This window comes from Pygocentrus nattereri, chromosome 9, assembly GCF_015220715.1.
Source record: "Pygocentrus nattereri isolate fPygNat1 chromosome 9, fPygNat1.pri, whole genome shotgun sequence".
Classification (NCBI taxonomy): domain Eukaryota; kingdom Metazoa; phylum Chordata; class Actinopteri; order Characiformes; family Serrasalmidae; genus Pygocentrus; species Pygocentrus nattereri.
Genome location: NC_051219.1, coordinates 18,765,314 through 18,791,324, shown reverse-complemented (window position 1 = coordinate 18,791,324; position 26,011 = coordinate 18,765,314). Strand labels below are relative to the sequence as shown.

The window sequence follows — 26,011 nt, the reverse complement described above, 5'->3', positions numbered from 1 at the left end:
GTTGAATCTCGGATTCAGGAGGAGCAGTGTGGGTTCCGCCCGGGTTGTGGAACACTGGACCAACTCTTCACCCTCTCCAGGATCCTAGAGGGCTCATGGGAGTTTGCCCAACCAGTCCACATGTGCTTTGTGGATCTGGAGAAGGCATTCGACTGTGTTCCCCGGGGTATTCTGTGGGAGGTGCTTCGGGAGTACGGGGTACATGGCTCTTTGCTACGAGCCATTCAGGCCCTGTACAAACAAAGCAGGAGCTTGGTTTGCATGGCCGACAGTAAGTCAGACTTGTTCCCAGTGAGAGTTGGACTCCGTCAGGGCCCTTTGTCACCGATTCTATTCATAATTTTTATGGATAGAATTCCTAGGCACTGTCAGGGGACGGAGGGTGTCTGGTTTGGTGACCTCAGGGTCACATCACTGCTGTTTGCAGATGATGTGGTTCTATTGGGGACATCAGGCCGTGAACTTCAGCTTTCGCTGGATTGGTTTGCAGGTGAGTGTGAAGCGGTCAGGATGAGAATTAGTACCTCTAAATCCGAGACCATGGTTCTCAGGCGGAAAAGGGTGGAGAGCCCTCTCTGGGTCAGGGATAAGCTCTTGCCTCAAGTGGAGGAGTTTAAGTATCTCGGGGTCTTGATCACGAGTGGTGGTACAAGGGAGAGGGAGATTGACAGGCGGATTGGTGCTGGGTCAGCAGTGTTGCGGGCTCTTTACTGGTCTGTTGTGGTAAAGAAAGAGCTGAGCCACAAGGCAAAGCTCTCGATTTACCGGTTGATCTACGTTCCTACCCTCACCTATGGTCATGAGCTTTGGGTAATGACCGAAAGAATAAGACCACGAATACAAGCGGCCGAAATGAGTTTCCTCCACAGAGTGTCTGGACTCTCCCTTAGAGATAGGGTGAGAAGTTCGGTCACCTGGGAGGGACTCAGAGTAGAGCTGCTGCTTCTGTGGAGTGGAGCCAGTTGAGGTGGTTCGGGCATCTGGTTAGGATGCCTCCCTTGTGAGGTGTCACAGGCAAGTCCACCAGGGAGGAGACCCCGGGGAAGACCCAGGACATGCTGGAGTGACTATACTGCCCAGCTGGCATGGGCGCGCCTCGGAATTCCCCCCTGGAGAGCTAGTGGAAGTGGCTGGGGAAAGGGAGGTGTATATGTATGTGGGTGTGTGTGTATATACACACACACACCCACATACATACATACACACACACACACATACACACACAAAACTAAATGTCTAAGCTCTGAATACTTAATTGTGTGCAATACTTAATTGTGTTGTGTGTGTGCGTGCGTGTGCGCGTAAGTAAAGGGCAACAGGTATTTTTCAAATTATGCTAAAAACTGAAAAATGACAAAAATGGAGATACAAGGTTTTGTTCCAACAGCAGTGACATACATAAATAAAAAAAAACGGTGGGACCACAGTCCATATTGCATTTTTCATTAATTTTTTTGACATCAATATCATCTTGACCAACAGTTGGATCAGCAGAATGTGATTTCACATGTCACCTGGTGAAAACAGGAGTCTTACATGAGTTTGGGTCTGAAGTGCTGAATCAGGGCACACAGTGCCAGGCCAGACCTCCAGGACTGACTCAAGTCTTTGACCTGGACTCGCTCACACCAGGCTGTGTGTTTCTGACACCAACTCAGAAGGTCTACCATGCGTCTCAGTGAGTCTGCACACAATGTTCAAGCACAGTCACTCTACAGATCTCTTGGGGGAAAAGTGGTTTAGGAGTTGAAATACAGTAGCAACACCAATGATGCATTAATAGATGGTATAGTATAATTCTGCCAGTAACTCAACCAGGCAAAGGTATTTAAGTTATGAGTCATCTGAGAAAATAAACAAAATGCAAAGTTGTGCAGTTGTGCGTTAGGGTTAAAAAAAAACCAAAACAAAACACTGAACCTCAGAAGCAAACTTATCTATTTTAAAGCTTTTTAACTGTACCATTTTTAAAGGGTCCATATTTTAACCTGTTTCTGTACTTCTTCTTTTTCTCTTACAATCCACTTATTATATTTTTCTCATAACTAGACCATTTATGTACCAACAATGGTGATGAATTATTTTTAAAATACTCTTTGGTAACCTCTCTTTAGCTCTAAGTATTAAACAAGTTGTTTTTACTACTGGGTCTTTGAGATTGATATGTAAATGATATCTGTTCTGATCGACTGTCCTGTATTGTGCCTAAATTAAAAAACAAATACAGCTGAAACAACCCTTATAACTTCAGTGTAAAAGGTTGAAGCAGTTTAGCTAAATAGGTGGATACTTGTAAATGAATTGGTTCTTGTGATATTGCAGAAACAATGAATTTAACAATATCACTAAGAATTTTACTTCAAATCATTTTTTTAAAGTGAGGGAATATTCATTCTCCATGATATGGGCCCTTGAAGTGTAAAAAAGATTTTTTTTCTTTCATAAAAGTGATACAGTGGTATTAATTAGTTATTAATTAGCAGCTGATCTCTCACCTTGACTTTTATTTTGTAATGGAACTTTCTTTTTATTGCTCTTGTCCTCAACATCATACAGATGCTGCACCTAAAAAATAATAATAAAAAAGTACAAATCAAACTATTTTAACTGCTCTTAGTACATGCTACTGTGTTAAAACCATGAAATTAAAAATGTGTTGTGGCTATATAGCTCTTACTTGTTTAGGCTTGATGGAGGACAGGTTGACGTTGGGGTAACGAGTGCTGGGATCGATGCTGTAGGCAGGGTAGTTTTTGCTGGTGTTCTCAGGAGTGGTCTGTGACAGCAACTGATAAACACTTTCCCTGTTTCATTCAAAGATGAATAAACAGATAAGAGGCCAGACTTTTTTCATAATGAAGCCTGTTACCAAAGCTGCTAACCAAGGCTTACAGCCAGACAAAGCAGTTATTCACAAACATTTTGTCAGTGTGGCTAACCTAGACAATGTGTGTCTCAATTTATACATTTTTCAAAAAGGTACTTACTGTCCAATTCCTCGTTCTCCTCCTTTTACTACTACTACTACTACTACTACTACTACTACTACTACTACTACTACTACTACTTACTACTACTACCACTACCACTACTACCCTAATAAAGAATCCTTAATTAGTAAATGTTCATAGATCAAGGAGTGTAAGGGGGAGAGCTAAGGTAAGCTTAAGGTAAAGAGGGATGTGGATGATTTTATTAAATCAATAAATATTACTGATAGTCAATACCTCTCAGCCAGGACCTGCAGGTGAGTCACTCCTTTGCCCCAGTTCCTCACCATCCATGCTGTGTCAAAGGCAGCCAGGAAGCCCCGGGCAATGCCAGTCCCCAAAGGCCAAAAAGGCTGTGCATATAAAGAATGGGATTAAAAGCAATGCAGCAAATATTAACTACAGCTGCAGGGACTTACTTAAGCTATATACTCACTTCCACCAGACAGTCTCCAACCAGGCCAATAAGGAGTTTCTTGCCTCTCCTCTCCCTCACCAGTGAAGCATACTCAGCACGGTGCATGCAGGTAAAGTCAAACATGGCCACATCTGGTTTACCCACATGGTTCAGTGCAAACTCCAGATCAGGCAGCTTGTGGCTAGTGGAGAACTGAGCAGCATCATACGCGTACTGCAACAAAGCCTCCTGGTCAACGTTCGCCTGTGCCAACAACTGCTCTGCATCACTGCTGTCCTGAAAAAAAAAAAAAAAAAAAAAAAAAAAAAAAAAAAAAAAAAGAGTGGTAATTGGTAGAGAACACACTTAACTGATTCCAAATGACCACCTGTTTTATGCCAAAACAAACTCATTCAGTCACTAAATATACAGGTCCATAAATGAGCATAGAATTGCTTCAGCATGTTTTATTGAAGAACAGTGTAAAGAAAACAGGAAACAAGTATGAATCTCAGGAAACAAGTACACAGTCTAAATACCCCAACAGATAACGCTGCATATCTAAATACTGTAAGACTGAACGGTTTGTCATTAATTTTGTGCTACCCTAGCTAGCCACCAGGTGGCAGTACAGCTCAAAGCAGCTTCCCAACACAAACATTACATTCTAACTCTTACACAATAAGAAATCAAAGCAAAAAGACACAAAGCAACACGATACAGGTTCAGCTCTTACAGTACTGTGGTCCTGGTATTTCTAAAAGTTTCTGAAAGCTCCTCTTACCAAAATCAGAGAGTGGGCAGTACTTGCTATAATGGAACATACAGACAATGTGAACATGGGACCACTCAGGCATCCATTAGCAAGCATTTACCATGGAACAATTCCAGAGTTTCATGACCTAAAACAGCTCTATCTGAAGTATCCGCATAAAGGAACGGTGACAATACTGGGCTGGTCTGTGGGTCTCATGATGTCTCTTTCAAACATAGGTAAATAATTTGCTGACTACAGTGATCTACAGGTTCAGTGTGCTGGTCTTACTTGTTTAATGACTCCTTTCTTCAACAGACTGTTTTTCTTGGCAGTCATGACAAAGTAGTGAGTGTCATCTTTATAGTACACTATGTTCTCCAGATCAATACCTGAAAAAGAGGAGAGAAATGAGAAAATGGGGGATACTTAGAAAATGGTCAGTGTTATTTAGTGTTACGTGTTAGCATGTATATGCAGGTGTGTGCACATCTATTAATAAGTCCATATTCCTCCCAGTATCCTTTCTCCATACCCATCTCTGTATGGAGCTGCTGGAAGAATTTCTGGTTGTAGATGCGAGCCACGCCACTGATCTCTGCCACCTGGGTCTCGGCTGCAGTACGCCGATTTGTAAAGTTAGCAGTGATCCCAATGGCCAGCTTCCCCCTCAGCTCCTTTATCTTAAAGCCTGATGCAGAGACAGAGACCTTTCATCTAATATTTGATTTAATTGATCACATAAGTAATCCACTCACATACTTGTTAATGTATTTTCACCTTGGTTGTTTAATTGTTAGTCTACAGTGCTGTCCTCTCAAAGTAGTAATTTGCCTGCATCTTTCTTAATATGAAAATTTTCATTTTGTGTGTGAACAGTTTACCATCAGGTACGAATCTTCCTCCTCCAGCTGAGATAAAGACATCAAACTGGTAGGAAGCAGCAGGGTGAGACTCAGGATGAACCAAGGCTCTCCAGCCTGGAAGAGAACCAGAGATAACCAGCAAGTCCTCTCTCAGATATGAGTTACAACACAGACAGACAGAAATGAATTGCATACCTGTGGATCCTGATGCTTGAGGCTCCAACAGACCTTTGAAGTTCACTCCTGTGTGAACTTCAACCCCCAACAGCAGAACCAGCTTCAACAGGATCAACTGCAACTGACGGATGCCTACATATAAAAACATGTTTTCCAATCGAGTAACCCTCAAGAATAACTTCCAATTAAGCAACCACCTTTCATAAATGGCCTCACAGCCACATTCAAGATAGGGTTAGGTAATTCTCATTTTTCATAAACAAACAAACAAACAAACAAACAAACAAACAAACAAACAAACAAATAAATAAATAAATAAATACACACATACATCCATACTCAGATAAAATTGTCATTAACAGGCGACAATAAGTAACTCTGAAAAACTGGTACATTTTTAACATTGCTTAAAACCATGAATATTTTACAGTAACCTTCTCTACAACCAATATTTTTTCCAGGTTACCCCAAACCTTTTCATGGCATGTTTTACTGATAAAAAAAGAAAAATGTTTTGAAACTTATGTCAGAGGTCATGTCTGTGCTTGTGCTTTGGTCACTCCTTTTAACGCTCAAAGCACTAAATCTCAAACTGATGTGATTAACGTTTTAGTAGAATGTGCTGGGACATGGTGTCTGGCTTTGAGTCACACTGGCTAAATGAAAAATTATAATTTTGATGTTACTCCTTAATAAATCAAACCTTCTTTGCATCAGAGTGAGTGTTTCAGTTCACTAAAAATTGTATCTGATTTTTCATCTGTAAAAATCGACTTGGTTGGAAAGACCTGATGACAACTAAACATTAGAAAGTGTGTTTATTTGTAGCTTAATGTTTGTAGTTCAACGTGATGCATGTAGCAGTGTGTCAGTGTGACGGTTCACTCACAGCGCAACTCACTATAAATGAAGGCCTAGTTTTAGAGAGTGGATTGAAGTGCAGAATGTTCATGCATCTTAAAAAAAAATCTTTGAAAGAAACTTTCTTTTCAAACTCTTTTAAATGCAAAAAACAGAAGGAAAAAAAGTTCTGTATAGTATTGTATCAAATACACTCATGGAGACGTGTGCGTGTGTGTAATTTTAATGATCATGACACTTACTTATGTGGTCAAGAGAGCCAGAGCAGAATCTGCCATAGAACTTCTTTGCACCAAGGTTGCGCAAGTCTCGGATGGTGTAGGGCCACAGGTGCAGGACATTGTTCCTGGAGAAAGACGTTCTCTTCTCCAACACGACCACTTGTGCACCCAACAGAGCCAACTCTACAGCGGTTCTCAGACCACATGGACCTGCTCCCAGCACTAAACACTGAAAAAGAGAAAGCTATGTGAAGATGACTGGTATACTTACTGTACCAAGACTTCACGTGAGCTAGCCTAGACATAATACCTTAGTCTTAGCACAAGGTTTGCCTTGCTCATAGTCTGGGTGGGAGGCTCTCTTGTCAATCTTTTGCCAGAGTTCTTTAGCTTTCCAGTAGTTGAGTTTTTCCTTCAGCTTGTTATAGAAGTGGTGGTAGTCCTGAGAGTCCAACTGTAGGTGGTGACAAAGCTCAGCAAAATTCTGCTGAACTTCTTTGCATGTTTGGGAGGCCACAAAGCGGTCAAACAGAGCGTGAGCTTGGTTACCAAGCTCCTGCTTACCAGCCATACTGAGCAGATAGGGGTTGCAGGCTTCTATCTGTGGAGAAGAAGACCAAGGAGGAAGAGTTTAAATGAATAGATAATTATTTAGAAAGTTAATTTACAATTAACTGTTGAACTGGTGGATAGTTTGTAAGTACCATCAGAATTTCTTAAACACCATTAAATACCAACACCATTGTCTCCAGGCACAGTATTATTAACTTACCAAAGGTCATTGTCATTCATATAACAGCATTAGAAGACATCAGGTACAAATGGTCTCTTTGAACGAGTGCACAAAAGGAATATCAACATAATAAAACCAAGTTCCACATTGTTCAGAGTAAATATAGCACTCTGACACTGACCTCTGAACTCTAAAAGTACAGAAGATGCATGTCAAACAAATCATAACGGACTTTAACTATGGCTCTATTTAATTGTTCAGCCATTTAGTAGAACCATCAGGACTCATGACTGTTGGTCATCAAAAACCTTTCTTCTCCTTTTTTTGTGAACAAACCCCATCACATTTATCTACAAAAGAGTCACTCAATGAGTTAACACAGACTTTAACAACAGTGAATCTGCAAAACCCCATGACTAGTTAGCACTTGGCAGGTATGCTCAAAGGGATTCTTACACCTCCCTATTGCAAAAGGCATGTTAGGACTTGAACTGCAAAACCACCACTAAAAATGTATGCTGCTTAGTTTCTTCCTTTTGTGATGGCCATAATCAGTGACCTCATAGCTGAGGCAAATACTATCAGATATGGCTTGAGTCACATTCTCAACATCTCCAGCACTAATGATGTTTATACATGATAAGTGACAAATTGGCATGTGATGTTATGGACTGTAGACTGCCACCTACACCATACAAGGAAGGAGAGGCAAAGCTTTGACTCATGAAATCTTCCTGCTTAAACGGGAACTTCCCCTCCATGAATAGCTTAGGAAATAGCCTCGTATAAAACAGCATGAGACTCCAAGGATGCTGGTTTATTGTTCCATTAAGTTAGCCAAGACTGGAAATAAACAGCAGGGGGGGATCTAGATAAGAGAGCTAGGGATTTTATGAGTAACGTATCAGGGTAGGCCACCTGTTTTATTCTGGATAAATATTGTATCTGTTGCAATTAACACTGTTGTGATTAAATTAAATGCGAGACAGTACGCCTGTGCTGGTAACAGAATAACTGTGATGAAAAAAAAAACCGATGTAACGTTTAGGGGCTGTATTTTTTCCATCCGATGTACCTTTTATTTGACAAAGATTAAGCTTTAGCTCATTCAGTTATCACTGTTGCTGTGTCCCAATTCAGGGGCTGCATCCTTTGAAGGCTGTATTTGTAGGTTGACTGCATCACAGTGGTGCGACTAGGCTGACCCATTTCGAAGGTTCCTTCAAATGGCCCGAGAAATGTGTCCTTTTCCAAAGCAAGCCAACATATCCCAAGGCTCAATGCGTGCTGAGTAAACAGTGCCTGAGGAGTATACACTTTAAATGTAAGTATTGTGTTTAAATTGAGTCAAAGTTTCAAAGTGCACACTATTACTGTGTCTACTCCCACATTTATGTCAAATAATAGTTAAATTAGAGGGGATAAAATACACCCTGAACCGTCTACAACAGTTCCCCCACACGGTTATTTTGTTACCAGCACAGGCCGCTTATATGACCACTTGAATAGTCAGATAATTGCTGAAATTCAATAATGATTATTATGTGAACGCACAATAGTTTTGTTCAACATATTTTGTCTGATATCTAAAACTTGACAATGTGTTCTGAAGAACTCCTAAATCATTCGCCATACCATTTGTACAGACATGACATCTGGCCACATTAAAGATGTTCAACCAGCACAGCTCAATAGCCATGATTAAACAATTAGGTACAGTAAATCTGGCATAACATAGGATATCATATCACCCAAAATGCTTGTGTGCTACTATGTATACTAGTGTTTGGCTATGGTTTGCGTGAAATAAGTCACTACATGAATGATGGTTTCTTTAAACTGGCAGTAATAGAGATTTTACTGGAACTTGGGTCTGTTACAGTCATAGAGCCCAGAGAGATCAACAGATCCAGGGTTTAATTAAATGAAACTAGATGAAACATACATGAAATTGTCCAGTGAAAGTGAGCTCATTAACTTGTGCTTTGTGAAATAGCCTTGTATGGTGAATTCCACATATATTTAACTTGCTATGGACATCTTATTCCTTGGCCTATGTCCATTTGTGCGGTATATCTATGCAGGGCTGGGCAATATGATATTTATCAGGTTATTGTGAAAAATGTCAATAAGTCATAATACGCTTTTCTGAGCATACTGAGGATATTATTGTGGTACTTCAAGAACATTGTTCAACTACGTGTTTCATTACAGAGAGAATGTAATTTAGCTCATTTCATTAGATTTAATGCACTGCAGTATGTAAAATGTTGAATAAATGTCTTTAGCACATAAAATATGTATCATGTATTGTGAAAATTTCTTGTATCATGTATTGTGAAGTATCATGAATTTAGATTTGTCACATTACTTACCCTTATGTCTACACTCCTCCACTGACAACACCAGAAATAAAAAAAAGGAAAGAAAAAAAAAAAACTAAAAGTGCAAAGGTGAAACTCTAACTTACAAAATAACGGTAATTTTATGGTGACATTTTGGTATTACCATCACAGAATGTTGCAAAACAGACCGTATCGGGCAATATCCATTTAAACCTCTAATTAGCTTGTTTGTTACCCACAGAATGTTGTTCTTCAAATAAACCTTCACCACTTCCTGAAACTCAGTGTGATCACACAGCAGAGACAGTATTCACACATGCGTCCTGTTCATGTGAAAGCCCCTCCTCAAGCATAGCCTGTACAGCAGACACATAACTTATTACATGTATGTAAGTTATTACTTATTACTCTATAGTGAAAGTAATAAGGCATCATCAGAATATTTGGCCTCCCTGAAATTAAAGCTTCAGACATACAGAACAGATAAAGACATAAAGAAGCTTAAATATATGCAAGAACGATGACAGAGGGATAAGACACCAGTATGAGGTTTCCTCCGTTTCTGTTTCCCTTACGTATTTAGTTATAAAGTAAGCACTGACCCTGAGAAGTTGTTTTCTGAATACAGGTGAGGGTCAAGAATAGATGGGTTTGGTTCAAAAGAACAGGAGTTAAATTTCAAGCTGATGTGAGATGAAGAAAGAAGCAGAAGAAGAAAAAAAAACAAAGTTAGGATGCTAAGCGAAAGCTTTTCTGAGCATATTGTGGATACTGTAAGTACTCAGAACACTGACTAGTGTGTGAAATAATGACCCAGGCCTGCCGAGAGTCCATGACAGCATAACTGAACCTGCTTAACAGGATGTAGTATGTAGTAAGTGAAACATTTTAGCATTTCTAACTGTGGTAATACTTTTGTGTTTGTTCCAAAAATGAAATATCATAAGATGAAGCTCTGAGATAAAGGGCTCTGCCATACTTCCAAACTCCAGTGTAAATTCTGACAAAACCTCATATCTCCATTTTTCTTTTTTTTGACATTATTTGTTGTGTGAAAGTTTCATGATGAATGGACCAATAGAGTCGGTCTAAAAATATTTGCAATAAGATCTTTTTATATTTACTTCCATTGTAAAATAAGAATGTTTTTAACCTTCTTATCTCATCATTTTGGTGATACAAGGTTTGGGTCTGTCAGCAACAAAATACAGCTACTAGGGGCAACTTGATCCGGCAGTATAAAACAAGTTGCTGAGCCAGAAAAGCAGGCCGTCATCTCATGCTAGATTTTATCTCGCACAATGTTGCATCACTTTCTGCCAGGCTACATCACCATGGCAACTTATGCTGCTTGCCTAACATGCTCGAGGGCAGGGTAAGCTGAGGTTTTGTTGATGGACAATTTTTTTGTTACATTTGTGGCATCTGTCACGTGACGGATATCGCTTTTCAGCAGAACAGTCATGCTACGTTATCAAATTATCATGAATATACAGCAATTATTATTCTTGTTACTCCAATTACTCCTTATTGCAACAACAATGGTTACAGCACTGACATTTACTGTTATTTACTCTTTAATATATTGACATAGTATCATTTCTTTATCCTTCTTTCAAGCATATGCCACTTTACTCCTCCTTAGGCTTTCATGTGATGTTTGTCACCAGCACATAGTTTCGTGTACATGCACATGGTCATTAATCACAGTCTGAGTATCTAGACTTGGGTACAACTGGGGTAATAGAGAAAGCGCTTTACTGCTGTTGTTGAAACCACTGTTGCATGGATTTGCTATGCTTTGTGAAGCTATAACTAAGTCAGGAATCCTGTCCAAGTTGAATGACATTTTATTAGATGCTTTAACCAGTTGTGACTTGCAAGTAAAAATGTGGCGGTGCATTTTGTCCCTACTTCTGGTTCTGACGGTGCTCCATAAGAGTGTCTCATTATATATATATATATATATATATATATATATATATATATACATACACACACACACACACACACACACACACACACACACACACACACACATATACATATATATATATATATATATATATATATATATATATATATATATATATATATATATATATATATATATATATATATATATATATATACACACACACACACACACACACACACACACACACACACACACACACACACACACACTTCATTATATACACCTTGCTAGTAAAAGGTTGGACCCCCTTTTGCCTTCAGAACTGCCTTAATTCTTCATGGCATACTTTCAACAAGGTGTTGGAAACAAATTTTGGTCCATATTGACATGATAGCATCACGCAGTTGCTGCAGATTTGTCGGCTGCACATCTATGATGCGAATCTCCCGTTCCAACACATCCCAAAGGTGCTCTATTGGATTGAGATCTGGTGACTGTGGAGGCCATTGGAGTACAGTGAACTCATTGTCATGTTCAAGAAACCAGTTTGAGATGATATGAGCTTTGTGACCTGGTGCATTATCCTGCTGTGCGTGAAAATCCCAGTAGATCAGCAGTTTCTGAAATACTCAGACCAGCCCGTCTGGCACCAACAACCATGCCACGCTCAAAGTCACTTAAATCACATTTCTTCCCCGTTCTGATGCTCGGTCTGCATTTCAGCAAGTTGTCTTGACCAACTCTACATGCCTAAATGCATTGATTTGCAGCCATGTGATTGGCTGATTAGCTATTTGTGTTAACAAGCAATTGAACAGGTGTACCTAATAAAAGTGGCCTGGTGAGTGAGAGTGTGTATGTAATATTTTATATATGACATGACAGTTCGTATATGTATGACAGTTCAGAACGCTCATAAGATTATTTACAAGTATTGTAAAAATTATATTTATCTTGGGATGTTCCAAAGAAATAAACATTTCACAGTATTGTGAATGAGCTACAACTACATATTGTTCAAACATATGTACAGCAGCCTGTAAGGATGCACCCACAGGAATTGTGGGCAGATGCTGATATTGAATATGTTTCCATGTATATATCTGCCGATGCCAACCCAGATTCTTGAGAGGAACATAGCCTAGATATAGAAACATTTATTTCCACAGGGTTACAAAAGCAGTAAAAATATTTAAAATGCAAACAGTTCAGTGCTGTAGCCCAGCATCACCTACGCTAAACCGTAATATATACATCATGAGTCAAATCTAAACACGCTGATATGTTTTAAGCAAACATCTGCCAATATGGATATAATTCTGATGTCACTGTGCATACCTAGGAGTCTGTACCTTTCACTTCATTTAAAGGCAGCAGTTTAAAACCAGAAGTGGAATGGCTGGTAAAGCAAGACAATTTTCTAGATACTTTCGTTTTTAACCAGTGTTGACTCGCAACTGAAAAATGTGGTGGGAGTGTAGCTTGTACACGTTCACATTGTACAAGTCTATATTTTAACATATGGTGGCTGACTTGACTGCAGTCAAACATTGACAGTGGTGATACTGAAAGTTTCAATTTTCTTCTTTAAAATAGTACCACACTGTACACATTTGGACTGGTTTGTTAGTTATTGAAAATGTGACTTACTTCTGTAGGCTGTGGATAATATTTGGTAAAGGCAACTCTTTGAAAATGATTAATTGAAGAATTGACATAGGATTGAATTTAACAAAATCAACAAAACATTAATAAAATATAACAATAAACATGCCATTCAAATATTTCAGGATCAGCTCAATCCTGATTCACTGGATTGGGACATCCCACAGAGATACCGCCGAGCTTAAAATTGAGGATCTCTTGTTGTAAAATTACTTTTTTTAAATGCACGTCTGATGGTCTCTGGACTAAACATTTAGTCTGTGCTGAAACATTATGCATGAACCAAACACCATTTAACACTATCTAAAAATACACAACTGTTTCAACTTATCTGCTTTGATGCGCACACAGCAAGCTTAAAAACAGTGATGCATTCCACTCTTGCTTGGTAATAGAGGTGATAAAGCTTAATAATGTACCCTGGCATCTATAAATTGAAGCTCTGGGTCACTACTATGCTATTCATTGTGTATGGCTTTATGCCACGTGTGCCCAGAGGCTTCAATCGCAGTTCAGCACAGTTCACTGATTTAACAAAGCAGGAAGTGTGCTGTTTGCCTATTACTTTTCACTTCCAATCAGTTGCATGACATGCTGTTTACTCACACTGTAAATCAGTACAGCTGCAAGCACATGTCATAGCAACCCTGATCAAACTACCTGCAATATTGTGACCTGTAAATAACTGGGTCAGCAAAGCAATTCTGCAAAAGCTTTTCAATGATCTGTGGATTAACATAGTCGTGATTACAGTGTAGTTCAGTATACTGTGTATTATGAGCATCATTACTGTTCCATTAAATTCTGTAAACTGCTTACTGAATAGAGAAAGTGCACCACCAATATCAGAAACATTAAAACAAGAATGTATAAAATTAGCTTAAACAGAACTTAACAGAATAAAAATAATGCTAAAACAATACTGCTAACAAAAACAACAGAGTTTTTTCTTAAGAGAACGAAACAGGAACTAATCATCTGTCTCTGGATTAAATTTTACAACATGCCATAATGACGGTTGGCATTTGTTTAATGTTTAAACTGCCGGAACGAGATAACTTGGCCCTAACTTTCTTTTGGTTTCACAGCTCACGTAATGCACTTTGTTTTCTTTTACAATGTCAAGAACATAAACTCAGTAAATATATCGTCAAAAGCCAGTTTTATTCATTCTTCTTTCAGAAATGTAAAAACAATATTTCAAATACTACCTCCTTTTTTAATTTTTTTAAATAAACAGTTTAGGAGCAACTTTCAATTTCAATTTTTGGATTCAGTTTGTGAGAGAAGAGTAGACTTGAATCACAAGTATGACGGTTCTCTCCAGATGCCCTACACGCCAGTGTTCAGACAAAATCTGCGCTTAGCAGATCACAAAAAACATTTACAAGATCATAATAACTCAGATCTTTACTCTTGGCTGCGACACTGATAGCTCACTTGGACTTTTAACACTACTTCCACATTCATCACACTCACATCATCCCAACTTTCTAATCTGCAGTTTCCCAAAAGTATGCTTAAGCTCCTGTCAGCTCTGTTTTAGTTCCTTAGAAATCCCATAGAAATCCGACAGAAAATCTGGATGAATAACAGGGTTAGACAGAGGAGTGATACAACAAAGAACAGAATGGCAGTTCACAGTCCATTCCATAGCGATAACACTCATTAATTTATTACGGTCTAACCTTATTATGCTTTCTTTCATCTCTCCATCACACCACATTAACCCACTGATATTCATACTTCTACATGAAAGTTAGAATCTTTTAACTGCTGACATAAAGCACATAACCTTCTAGAAACAACTGAATAAGAGCTAAAGACTGACAATAAAATGATCAAAAGCTGAGAAGAGAGAAACTGAAGATGGTCAGGGCGGCAAGGCAAGCCTGTGAGATGGTTTATAGCCTTTTAGGTAAATAAAATATTACTGCATTACAGTATGCTTTACAGAGTTCCAAGAAATGGACAAGGAGGTAGTTGTGCAAGCTGAGGCAAAGATCATGATTTCAACAATGCTTAAAGACAGGTAAAGGTGAAGAAGAGCAGACTTCGGAATTTCTTTGCTAAGATGAGTCAGGACCTCCAGGCCCTCAGAGTATTCCATCTGACTGTCAACACCATAAAGAGCAGTTGCAAAATATAGCAGACATAATAAGCTGATGTTGACTCATTAAAAGGTGCCAGTGGGCAGGTTTACAAGACTGGGCCTTTTTGAGGTAATTATGTGAAGGAAGTGCTCCTGTATCAAGGAGTTCTCCTTTCAGTCTCGAAGAACTTAAGCACTTGAATACCAAGGCCAAAATTAAAAGAACTGCAACAGTACGGACACACTGTTTGCCGTTTTATTCAACTTCCACTTAACTTAAGTAAGATTTATATCTCTTTTTAAGTGAGAGATGGCCAAGAAAGCTATAGAAAAACAGGACAATAAAACTCAGTATCCAGTAAAGAGTGAATAGAGTGGTGAATATACTTCATGTTCTTGTCTACTGTATACTCTCAAAATGGGAGTATAAAATGCATAAGCAGGCCCAGCTGACCTTGATTTTAGACTTTGAAAATGAGTTCATTAGTGGGGCATGGATGGCTCCAGTCACAAGTACTGCTCAACAGCCTAGAGTGACTAAAGTGACACCTGCATTTAGATCTGTGTGAAAGACATCAGTAAATAGTAGAAATTGTGATCTAAATTACACATTCAATGCTATATAAGAAAAAAAACAGAACAACTGTTCCTCAGGTGACTACTGAGAATGTCGATGCAGACTATGTCAACAACAGCCTGTCCACAACTACACATATAGGCATATTATAGTAGGATTATAGGACACTTTCAGTGGGGCAGAATAAGTACCATAAACACTCGTCCATACAGAAGTGGAAAAAACTGATATGGTCAGACGAGTCATCCTTCACCACATTCTTCACATGTGGGCGAGTACATGCATGGCACACACCAAGAGATCAGCTCAGTCCTGAATGCTTAAGCCTTGCAGCGAGGGGGACTGGTGGCTTTGTTGGGCTGTGGTGTCATTTCGCTAGCAGAGATCTACCACAACAGCTCAACACCAACTGAGGGAAAACCTTTTGGAAGAGTGAATGGTGTTCTATCTAGGGATGGCAGAAATATAACATTGTGATACTTTGACAGTCTCACCATACACAATATGCATGACTATGAAAGTTTTTCTGATGTTTGATACACTGGACCAAAAAAAAAAAAAAAAAAAAAAAAAAAAAAAAAAAAGTACCATATTTAAAAATACTAGGAAAATCGTTGCGAAGAGACGATCATCCAACATCATATATATATGGGAGAGAGCGAGTTATTTTTTTCCCAAATTATACACATTTTTTGATTAGACAAAAGGTTGAAACATCTATCTTTCCACAAAATATGCAGTTTGAGTGCTAACTGACTGCTAAGAGACTGAGGCGATCTGCCACTTTCTTCTGAACCCATATAAGCCAAGCACTGACAAACTTCTGCAAAAAGGTTGCTGCAACATCCTACAAGCTCAACGCCCCGTGTTTCTTCAAGTCGTTTCGTCCAAGATAGACATGCGATAGACATAAGCTCTCTCACACTAAGGCCTACATGTTTCCCACTTGTTGCAAAGCAAGTGTAGCAGCTATGACTTTACAAATGTGCCAATTTCACTGCAGCACCCTGTTCGTTAACGCCTGCTTGCAAGCGGTTAACGCTTTCTGAGTTCTACACAACGACAGAAAGGCAACAGCTAACTAACATCCTGCAAACAACAGCCCACACATCACCTGCATCGTGCCTTAACGTAACGACATAAAAGCCCTTGGGACAAGAACTGGCCGAAAGGACAAAAGAGAGATGCGTTTTCTGCCTTTATTCGAACGAAAAGAACATTCTCGAAATTCTCATTAGATTTTCTAAGGCTGGCTAGACGTGAACTGTATATTTAGTGAATGCGGAAAATCTCTGTAGAAGGAAAAAGACTCTAAAAGGGAAACAGGTGGAGAAGCTGCTACCAACACAAGAAAAGTAGCCTCAAGGTAAAAGTTCCGTCTTCGCACATGTTAACTACGTGACATGTTTTAAACTTGTAATCTACTCTCGTTAGCCTTTAGCCTGCCCATGAATCTGCTCCAGCATCCGGGTGAGCGATAAACCTCTTACACGCAGGGAAAAGGGGGCATAAAATGAATTCCACCCAAAAAAGTCAGTATTTTGTCAGTATCTGAAGCAGCTCCCTACTCCCCGTCAGTTATGAACTTCTGGCTCCTTCACTCAAAGGGTGCACGGTGTGTAAGTCTCCAGTGGCTCCGTCTCAAACGACTCTTCTCTTTGTTTTGTACTGTGAGGATGCAGCTTTATTTTCAGACCAACAAAGTGCACTAGGTAGGGAGTACGGAGTCATTTGAGACTGAGGCTCATGACGGCGGACGGACTTTTGACTTGTTTCTAACAACACGAAGGGCACTTATCTCAATGCCAGCACAGCACACAAAGTAAAATAAGTCAGGCTTTTCATTCATTTGAGCGACTGTCACTTTCTAAGACGCGGACAGTGAGGTAACGTCAAACGGTTAACGTTAAATTGACGTAAAGCAAATGCAACAAGATGAGGCAAGCAAACACCAACTGAACAAACAAACACGCTGAGGTGGGAAACTCGGTTTTCTCTCGGGCTCGACAGGAAACAGAAACTCGCCGACGAAATGTCACAACACAAAAGCCCAGTGTTAGTCCCTGACAGAAGCTGCCGGGGAAGTCTTACCATCGTCGAGTGGTACACCTACCTGACTTTCTCTCACAGGTCAGCAGAGCATTTTAAACTCACAGACTGAAAGCAGTAGCAGCTCTCTCACTGTGCGCTCTCTCCTCTTACCCTGGCATCGCGGCATTTCGTGAAACTCGGCGGTTTTTACTGCAGAACCCTTCCAACTTATGCGAGATACTGTTCCCGCCCGTTTTCGGACAAGCCCCGCCTCCTGCGCTAGGATTGGGCAGAAGCTAATGAACTACTGTTCAATCACAGCCCAGAAGGGAGAACGCAAGACAAACTACAAGTCAACTGTCGTGCCGGAGGCGGGGCTTGTCGGAATACGGGTGCGAAAATTCCTTGTACGACTAATCACGACTGTAGTTCCAGCTTTTGGAGCGTCGCTCCTGGCGGCGTTTCGTGTACAGTCAACGCGTCCACTGAAAAGAGAAGTACTACTACTGGAATGACTCTAGTGCTGTTTTGTAGGTTGTCGGTGGCCGTACACTATTTATAGTGCCCACAGGCACTAAGAATACATTGAAGACTAGACATTTTTCAGTAACTAAAGCTGAGAGGAGCCCTTTATAGCGCAAAGCAGACTGACTGGACATTCCCTCTTACACAATACGGAGATAAACTTTCTCATGGTCATTTATTTACAGTCTTTAGGCTGAGAATACCTAAACTGCAGGTCATGTAAGGCAAGTTTATTTACATATGACATTTCCCGTCCACATTTCCTCCGTAAAGGCAGTTAAATGTGCTTTGCATAGATAAAAGCGAAAAGAACAGCAACAAGAACAATAAAGACAAAAAGTGCTTAAGAATGAAAATCAAATACAAATAAAAATAAACAGGTAAAAAGATACAAAGTGCAACAGCTGAAAGAAAACCAAATAATGAATAGGAAGCAGCTACAGAGTACACAAAAGCAAAAGAATAATTGAAGAACAATAGAAATGAAAGGCTAAGGGCCTACATGTTATTAAAAGTAGCTGCCTAAAGATGAAAAGCTAAAGCGCTGTAATAAAATGCAAGTCTAGAATTCAATTATAGGCACATGAAACGGGAAATGTTTTAACCTGGATTTTAAAAAAAAGTTACATTTGGTGCCTAAGGAGGCACCAAAACTTCTAGGAGTTTGTTTCAGGTGTTTGCAGCATAACAGCTACATCCTGCTTCGAGTTTAGTTTGGGGGGGGAACAATCCCATTAAAATGTTCTGTTGGTTCCTGGTGGAGTCTAATAGTCACTAGAGGTTGTTTCTTCTTGATGGGTTGATATCACAGTGTGAATGATTCTAAAAGGAAACTAGTGGTCTCTAATGTTAACCAGGTTTCAATTCTAAATGGTTTTCTTTTGTTCAGCAGAGCTCTACCAGCTGGTCTGTATCTGTGGACCTAAGAGACCTATTTGGTTATTTAAACATATACGAGATTTATTACAGGCCTAAGCCATTCCGTGATTTACAGGTTAGTAGCACCACTTTTAAATGTATTCTGTAACTAACCAGTGGAGAAGCCAGTGTACAGATTTCAGGACTGGAGTAATGTGCGCTGTGTTCTCTTGGTAAAACTCTCACAGCACTGTAGCTGTTTAACAGTGTTCCTGCAGGGTTATTCCTGAGTGAATACATCAACTGGTTGGTTGATGAATTAATTACAAGAGATTTGTAAGAAGGAATCACATTACGAACGCTGACTTTTGTTGATCTGAGAGGCTCCACCAAGTTTTAGGCAGCAATAATTAAACAAAAGGAAGCAGCGCCCTCTAGTGCCGAATTGAGTTTCTGCACTATGACTGTACTATTGATCTGCATCAGTTTGCAGTACAGAAAAGCAATGCATGTGCGACTACAGCCCAATCTGATTTGTTTTCGAGGGTCACTTTGCCCTTTGAGACGGAGTTATGAGTGGTAGCGGTTGAAATCTTCCCCTATGAAAAGCGACAACCCTCAAATGAAGAATAGCATTACTTCATTAACAGGCTACTAGCGGTGCTCTGTATGCGACCCTGACGGTCTGCAGTGATAGCAGAGGAGGGTTCGGCAGCATTGCTGCTGGTGCTTAGTTAAATTTAGGGGATCATAAGCCTTCAGAGAGGGGGATGCCACAAGTATTTGTTATCGCCCGCCCATTATTCTTTGGCGGTATAAAGCTGAAGTCATCTATCTGCTAGCTTCTTGTTCCAACTTGAAAAGGTGCCCCTAGCTGCTGTAACAGTTTAGGTGGAACGGGAAATTTAGCCAGTTAGCTACCGAGACATCAGCATACTACTAGCGATTTTTTAGGCTTGTTATAAAGGGCCATAATGCATGGAAACGACGTTAAACAAAGATAATACAATGGTTATCGTAATTTTTAACGGAGAAAATACTTACATTTGTGGGTCTCTTTTAGTCACTTGCGCAGCCATCTTGCCAGTTTTCCTTTTATTTTAGTTTTAACTTTTAGTTTTCTCATAACACTCCGTTTGGAGTGAGTCTCTGAAAATCCTCCGTTTAGCTCTAACATTTCCCCCTACCTTTCTATCTCAACAAAAATTGGGACACCCTACCCCTAGACGTGACCAAACAAAGGAATAAGGGCTAAAAGGTAGGGGCAAGGGGTGAAATTGGACTGGGCCCCAACACAAATGGCTCCAAACATTAATAGGGAATTTCAGACTTTTTTTTTGTTTTTTTTTTATTATTAATTTATTTATTTGACAGAATTCAGTTGTCATAAGACAACTGAAGACATACAAACCAAAGTAATTCAGGGTGGCTTGATATGAAATTGTCATTGAAGAGAAAGGCCTACTGACTGATTACTCTACAGTGGTGGTATCATGAACCAGGGGCTGTGATGTCCATAACCTAAATATAGCAATTTAATTCACTGTCCAAAAAAGATTTGCAAACCTACATGCGTTTCCTGGGTTTTTATATGTAGTGTTGATAATAGTGGATAAAACAATGTCTCAGGCATCGGGCAACACACTTCAGACATCTGGTTCCTATCCCCACCACTGTGAACAATTTTGACTTGATAAGTTTGTCACATTTCCCACAAACCACCCTGAATGACTGTTTACATCTTTATGATTTACTTCCCTCTAAGAGTATAATTCTAATGCATGCAGCCTTCATTATCTCAACTTTTGACCATTAGTTTTTTGGAGGTTTGGCCTCTACAGCAGTTATTGTTGTTATTGTTGTGGTTTCCTTCTTACTACATGCACAAGCTGTCAAAAAAGAAAAAAAAAGACAACACAATAAAATCCACTCTTAAATCCAAACTTTAGAAATGTAGTTTATTGCACTTACAAAAGATAACAATGTATCAGATTTTTTTTTAAGTATACAACTCTCATTGCAAAGTTCTCTTCTACATTTGAAACATGTCATAACATAGCAGAACTGTACAATATACTGTAAGCAAGAGAAAATTGAGTATAAAAGAAAAGCAAAGACTTTATAATGAGAAAAAACCTGCATAGGCTGAGTATACTAAAGGTGTCAATAAATTTAAAAGGGGGAAGGAATGTGACTTATTTGGTACAACGATAGCACACTGTAATAAAAAATGCTGTTTTCCAGTTCCTTATCATAAACAAGCATGTCACTTAAGTCATTATTTCCACCTTAAATCAAACCACAGTTTCTAACCTAATAATGTCTACAGTACATCTGCCCTCCAGGAGAGAGACCATAATCCACAGCAACACATACGGTGCAAAACTACGTGATCAATACCTTCGGCTGTTTTATTGCGAGAAAATAGAGCACTTACGTGCGAATGTTTAGCAGGAATCCACAAGAGCCAAACCCAAACAACACCCACCGTTTAAAAAAATTAATTTAGACAAAATAGTGGTAGTAAAGGATCATATGTACATGAACAATGGCCATTAATGCACGAATATAGTTAATTAGTAAAAAGGCTGTATTGGAGAGTGGCTAGCCATACGATACAAGTAATATCAGCTACTGTCAAATAACTTGGTACATCTGGAATGCATATATTAGCATCTTCTCATGGTTCAATTTCAATGCCAGTGCCGTTTAAGAAATTCAGTAAAAAATAGAGCTACAGAGTAAAATTGATCAATTCATACTTCCTCCATGAATGTGTAGTTTTATAGCAACAGTTGGCTAAATTTTATAGAACGTTAGAAAAAATCTTATTCAACTTAATGAGAAATTGTAATGCACTTCACTTAGATTCACTACAGAAAGTGCAATGCAAAAGACAATCAAAAAATGTGGACTGTAAGAATTTACCCTTGGAAAAAACATTAATATAAGAATATATTCAAATTATACAGATAAATATTACAAAAAAAATTACATGACCATTTTGTGACCTCCTTTTACAGTATCCATTCAAATGAAACAGGCTCATTTTGTTACTGTGCCTTTAAGACTGATATATGTAAATAATCTCTTATTATTTGCTTCCCTGTATTTTGCATCATTCAAAAAAACAGTCCAGGCTGTACTCACCGGAATTTCAGCGTGAAATGCTATGGCTAAACAGGTGGACATATGCAACTAAGTTGTTTTGTGTAACACCACAAAAAGAGCAATTTTGAAACAGTATTTTAACAGCTTTATTTTTTAAAAAGGGATCTATTCTCCATGATATGGGCCCTTTAAATACTTCTGTGCAGCACTGTAATGTTAGGTTTTTCGTTTTAAATGTGACACTACTAAGCTGCACTATGTTGTAGCTAATAGAAATCAGGCAGGCCTGAAACCACTTTTGTGAGTGAATTGACAGTTGTGGGAGAAATGGAAACTGAATATTTATACTCAATTAGATTTTGTTCCACATGCCTTCCATCCCTACACTCAAATGATTTCTCATCATCGCTATCATAAGAAAAACCTTGTATTTCTAAAATGATACATTTACAAGAGAAGAAAAACACATTCTTTACTTAATGTATGATAATGTAAGGAGTGACGTTTGGAGGATTGCTTTTCAAAACTTCTATTGGCCTGATCGTCGCAAGGGCAGGTGTCATTTTCAAATTATTTCCAGGTACGTTCACAAAAAGAGGGAAAAAAGTTTTTCTTGAGACAGCAATGCAATGCAAATAAACTGTGTGGAAGACCCCTCCAAATTTGTTTAAGAACAATCCAGATGATTATAACTAAACAATATGAATAAATAGAATATTTACATTAAGCATGACCAAAGAACGGTATTTACAGCCATAACTGACCAGTGTGTCATGGGACATCTCATCTACTCGCAACAGTCCCACTCTAAAGTAAAGGCAGGCTGTTAGAGACATCAGTGCATCAGAGAGCACCTGTTTATGTTGATTCATCTACTATTCACAGTTCCAGTGACCATCATTACTCATTAAAATATCCTACAGTTCCTACCTTTTAACTCTATATTGTCTCAGCAGGTTTACAGTAATTCACCTTTTGCAGCAAACCAGACAGAATGTGCCTTGATCAAAGACTTCAGGATGAGGGATAAACAGCACCCAACAAAACATTTCCTATGTTTTAAGCCTATATAATGCTGTTGTTGGACCAAAGCCTTGTATCTCCATTTTTGTCAATTTTCAATTTTTGAAACTGCATGCTGGACTTTCATTTCATGAAGGATTGACCAAAATAAATGGCTAGAAATGACTGGTCTGGTTCCATTGACTTGAAATGTTTTTTCCTTCTCCTGTAAAGTTGCCATTTTGGAGATACAAGGTTTTGTTCCGACAGCAGCGATATGATGAGATCCAGCCACATGTTTGATACTAGTTGCCCTTTCTTGCCTTTGCAAAGCATTCATAAAAGGTTTTCAATGGCAGAGCAGCATAGCGCATGATGGTACTAGGTGAAAACACAAGGTTAGGTTAAAATATCGACTGGTTCTTGAAATTGCAGGCTCGAGACAAGGGATCTTCCTAAACACCGAAAATGATCAACACTAAAAGAAGAATGCCCACAGCAAAATCATTTGGAGATTAGAGGAGTTCGTTCAAATGATTTAGGCTGATGCTCAAATCTCACAAATCAAATCTGACTGCAAAGCTCAACCATTCATTTTTTTTTTGTGATGATACCAAAAGATAACATTAATAAAAATACATTTTTATATAATAAAACAGTACAAAACCTCCCCCCATTGGCACATAATCACAAGACTATACAGCTGTCTCTGTGTTTACAAGAGACTTTATCAGTAGTTGTTTTGGGTCATATCACAAAAAGTCATGTAATATAATAAAATTTGAATGAAAAATTGTGGCTGAATGGTATATTTTTCATGAGTTTGGTCTTTGACAGTTTGACTAGGATGCTCAGTTTGGTGAAGTCACATGACTGTGTCCGATCTGCCTTAAGACTTTGTTAGCATGAAGCGAGCATGGTGTAATATAATTTCTAAATAAATAGAAAAAAAAAGATCCATATTTAAACTGTTCTCCAGCTGATCCAGGTTTAAGAAAAGAAACTATGGAACACCATCTTCAGGAGAAGATACGTCTGGTCTTGGATGGACACTGGAAGACAGTAAGAAGTTGCTCGACAGGAAAAGGACTACACACCAAAGTCTGACCAAATCAAAACATTTTCCCTCAAAATCATGTCCTCTGAGTGTCTGATGGTGACAATCAAGTCTCATCCACCAGCTTTTTCTTGAAGAGAACCATAGGTTTCTAGGCCTCTGTGGAGAACTCCAGGCATATCCCTATCTTCTGGAGCCTGGGTGCAACTGGGGCAAATCAGGGGGAGGGGGAGGACTCGGAAGAAGACTGGAGCAAAGGATGGGGGGGGAGGGTGTTACTGAGGATGAGTGACAGATCTGGAGCATCCTCTAAAGGAGCTTAAGAAAGGCGAGGTGGAAACACAATGAGGTCAGAAAAGCAGCTAAAGATCGATCGTTACTGACCTATAAAAAAAGAGCTGGAGAAAATGAGTAGTTCAAACAATACCTCTAGGAGCTCCATCCATTTATGTTCTGTTGTAGGAGTTTAAGAGGTATTCTCTAGCACCAGTTTTTGTGGCTAGTACAAAAAGAGGCATTTGCTTTCTCCTTTCATTGTGCAAGTTAGCTGTCACTTTACACTCACACTCTTTCTAAGGAGCACAGTGCAGCACAGTCTCATCTAAGCCTCTCTCCAAAGCTGCTCTACAGGGCATTTTCTACAGGTTCTCCCCTGGCTGGTATTGTGGCTCAGTGGAGGTGAAGTAGTCCTCAAGGAAGCCCTGCAGGTATTCAAACGTGGGCCGCTCCTCAGGCTCCTTCCTCCAACAGCTCAGCATAAGCTCATGCAAGGATTCAGGGCATTCAGCTGGGCAGGGCATCCTGTAGCCACGCTCCACCTGGTCCAGCACCTCCCGGTTCACCATCCCTGAGCATGACATCAAGGAGGTTAGTGTAATCATAAGCAACAACTTCTTAATATGAGAGATCCATTAATTGTGGTAATTTTATGAGATATTTTATGCTATTTTATGTTGCTTTTGTCAGATTTTACCGGTGACTTCAATTATGTTTTCATGTAAATATGTGACAAAGAGAAAGGAGCCTGGTGTTGCATGGCTGGAAACCTGTCACTGGGGGCGTTGACAAGATGGATGACAGACTTTCCTATAAGGACTTTGGTATATATCTGGTTACCAGCAGGTAGGAAAAAAAAACAAACAAAAAAAAAACAACATGAGCAGAGGCTTTTACTTTGTTTAGGTGATAACTCTGGTGTTAAGAGGCAAAAAAATCAGGAGCAAACATTTAGCAGAGGAATACATTTTAAAACATGTTTTATTATTTTACAACAGCTGAGAAAAAATTGGTTTTCGTCTTGGATGACTAATGAAGGCTTCTTCAGATGTGAGCTAAAACTACAGCTAATGGGTCAAGCACAGGATGTTGATCCAGATTATTTTTCTCCTCAATGGATGGTTTTCTGGACCTAGCTAACAAACTATACTAGTTACCCAAGTCAACAGAAGTCATGCTACATATGCCTTCTGAATCATGTATTGGGCAATAAGTGTCTGTCACTTTTCAGTGTGGCATAGTGCAATATATGTACACACACATACAAGCAAAGCTGAAATATTTTAGTCTTGCTAAAACATAAAATTTCATGGAAATGGTAGTCTCACAATATTCTCTGTCTTCTTCTGACTTGTGACTAGTAGCGTAGTGTAGTAGTGACACGTAGTATAACACAGTTGTTACAGTAATGGACTAAAAAGAATGCGGTTTCTTGCGTTACTCAAATGCAATAGTCAAATAATCAAAAAGCAATATTAATTATGTACTTCTTTCAGCTGCTCCCTTTAGGGGTCGCCACAGCGGATCATCTGCCTCCATCTTGCCCTATCCATTG

General features: G+C 39.2%; 2 protein-coding genes across 6 annotated transcripts in view; both read right to left on the bottom strand.

Annotated features, from left to right (window-relative positions):
* The window catches only part of mical1 (microtubule associated monooxygenase, calponin and LIM domain containing 1), a 39,774-nt gene extending 21,925 nt beyond the window's left edge, over nucleotides 1-17,849 (bottom strand). Inside the window, exons 1-12 of one of the 2 annotated variants that reach the window (XM_017694239.2) lie at nucleotides 17,710-17,849; nucleotides 6,577-6,867; nucleotides 6,288-6,495; nucleotides 5,203-5,316; nucleotides 5,026-5,121; nucleotides 4,677-4,832; nucleotides 4,433-4,533; nucleotides 3,427-3,684; nucleotides 3,228-3,343; nucleotides 2,678-2,804; nucleotides 2,496-2,565; nucleotides 1,537-1,684 (exon numbers count right to left, since the gene is read on the bottom strand). In XM_017694239.2, coding sequence (XP_017549728.1) covers nucleotides 1,537-1,684; nucleotides 2,496-2,565; nucleotides 2,678-2,804; nucleotides 3,228-3,343; nucleotides 3,427-3,684; nucleotides 4,433-4,533; nucleotides 4,677-4,832; nucleotides 5,026-5,121; nucleotides 5,203-5,316; nucleotides 6,288-6,495; nucleotides 6,577-6,837 — 1,655 coding nt within the window. In that variant the 5' untranslated portion in view covers nucleotides 6,838-6,867; nucleotides 17,710-17,849. The remainder of the gene's footprint in view (nucleotides 1-1,536; nucleotides 1,685-2,495; nucleotides 2,566-2,677; nucleotides 2,805-3,227; nucleotides 3,344-3,426; nucleotides 3,685-4,432; nucleotides 4,534-4,676; nucleotides 4,833-5,025; nucleotides 5,122-5,202; nucleotides 5,317-6,287; nucleotides 6,496-6,576; nucleotides 6,868-17,709) is intronic. The other variant, XM_017694237.2, reaches the window with a different exon arrangement.
* Nucleotides 17,850-20,954: 3,105 nt separating this feature from the next.
* src (v-src avian sarcoma (Schmidt-Ruppin A-2) viral oncogene homolog) overlaps nucleotides 20,955-26,011 on the bottom strand; it is a 66,974-nt gene continuing 61,917 nt past the window's right edge. For all 4 annotated transcript variants that reach the window (XM_017694240.2, XM_017694241.2, XM_017694242.2 and 1 more), the window contains one exon: nucleotides 20,955-25,027. In XM_017694240.2, coding sequence (XP_017549729.1) covers nucleotides 24,819-25,027 — 209 coding nt within the window. In that variant the 3' untranslated portion in view covers nucleotides 20,955-24,818. The remainder of the gene's footprint in view (nucleotides 25,028-26,011) is intronic.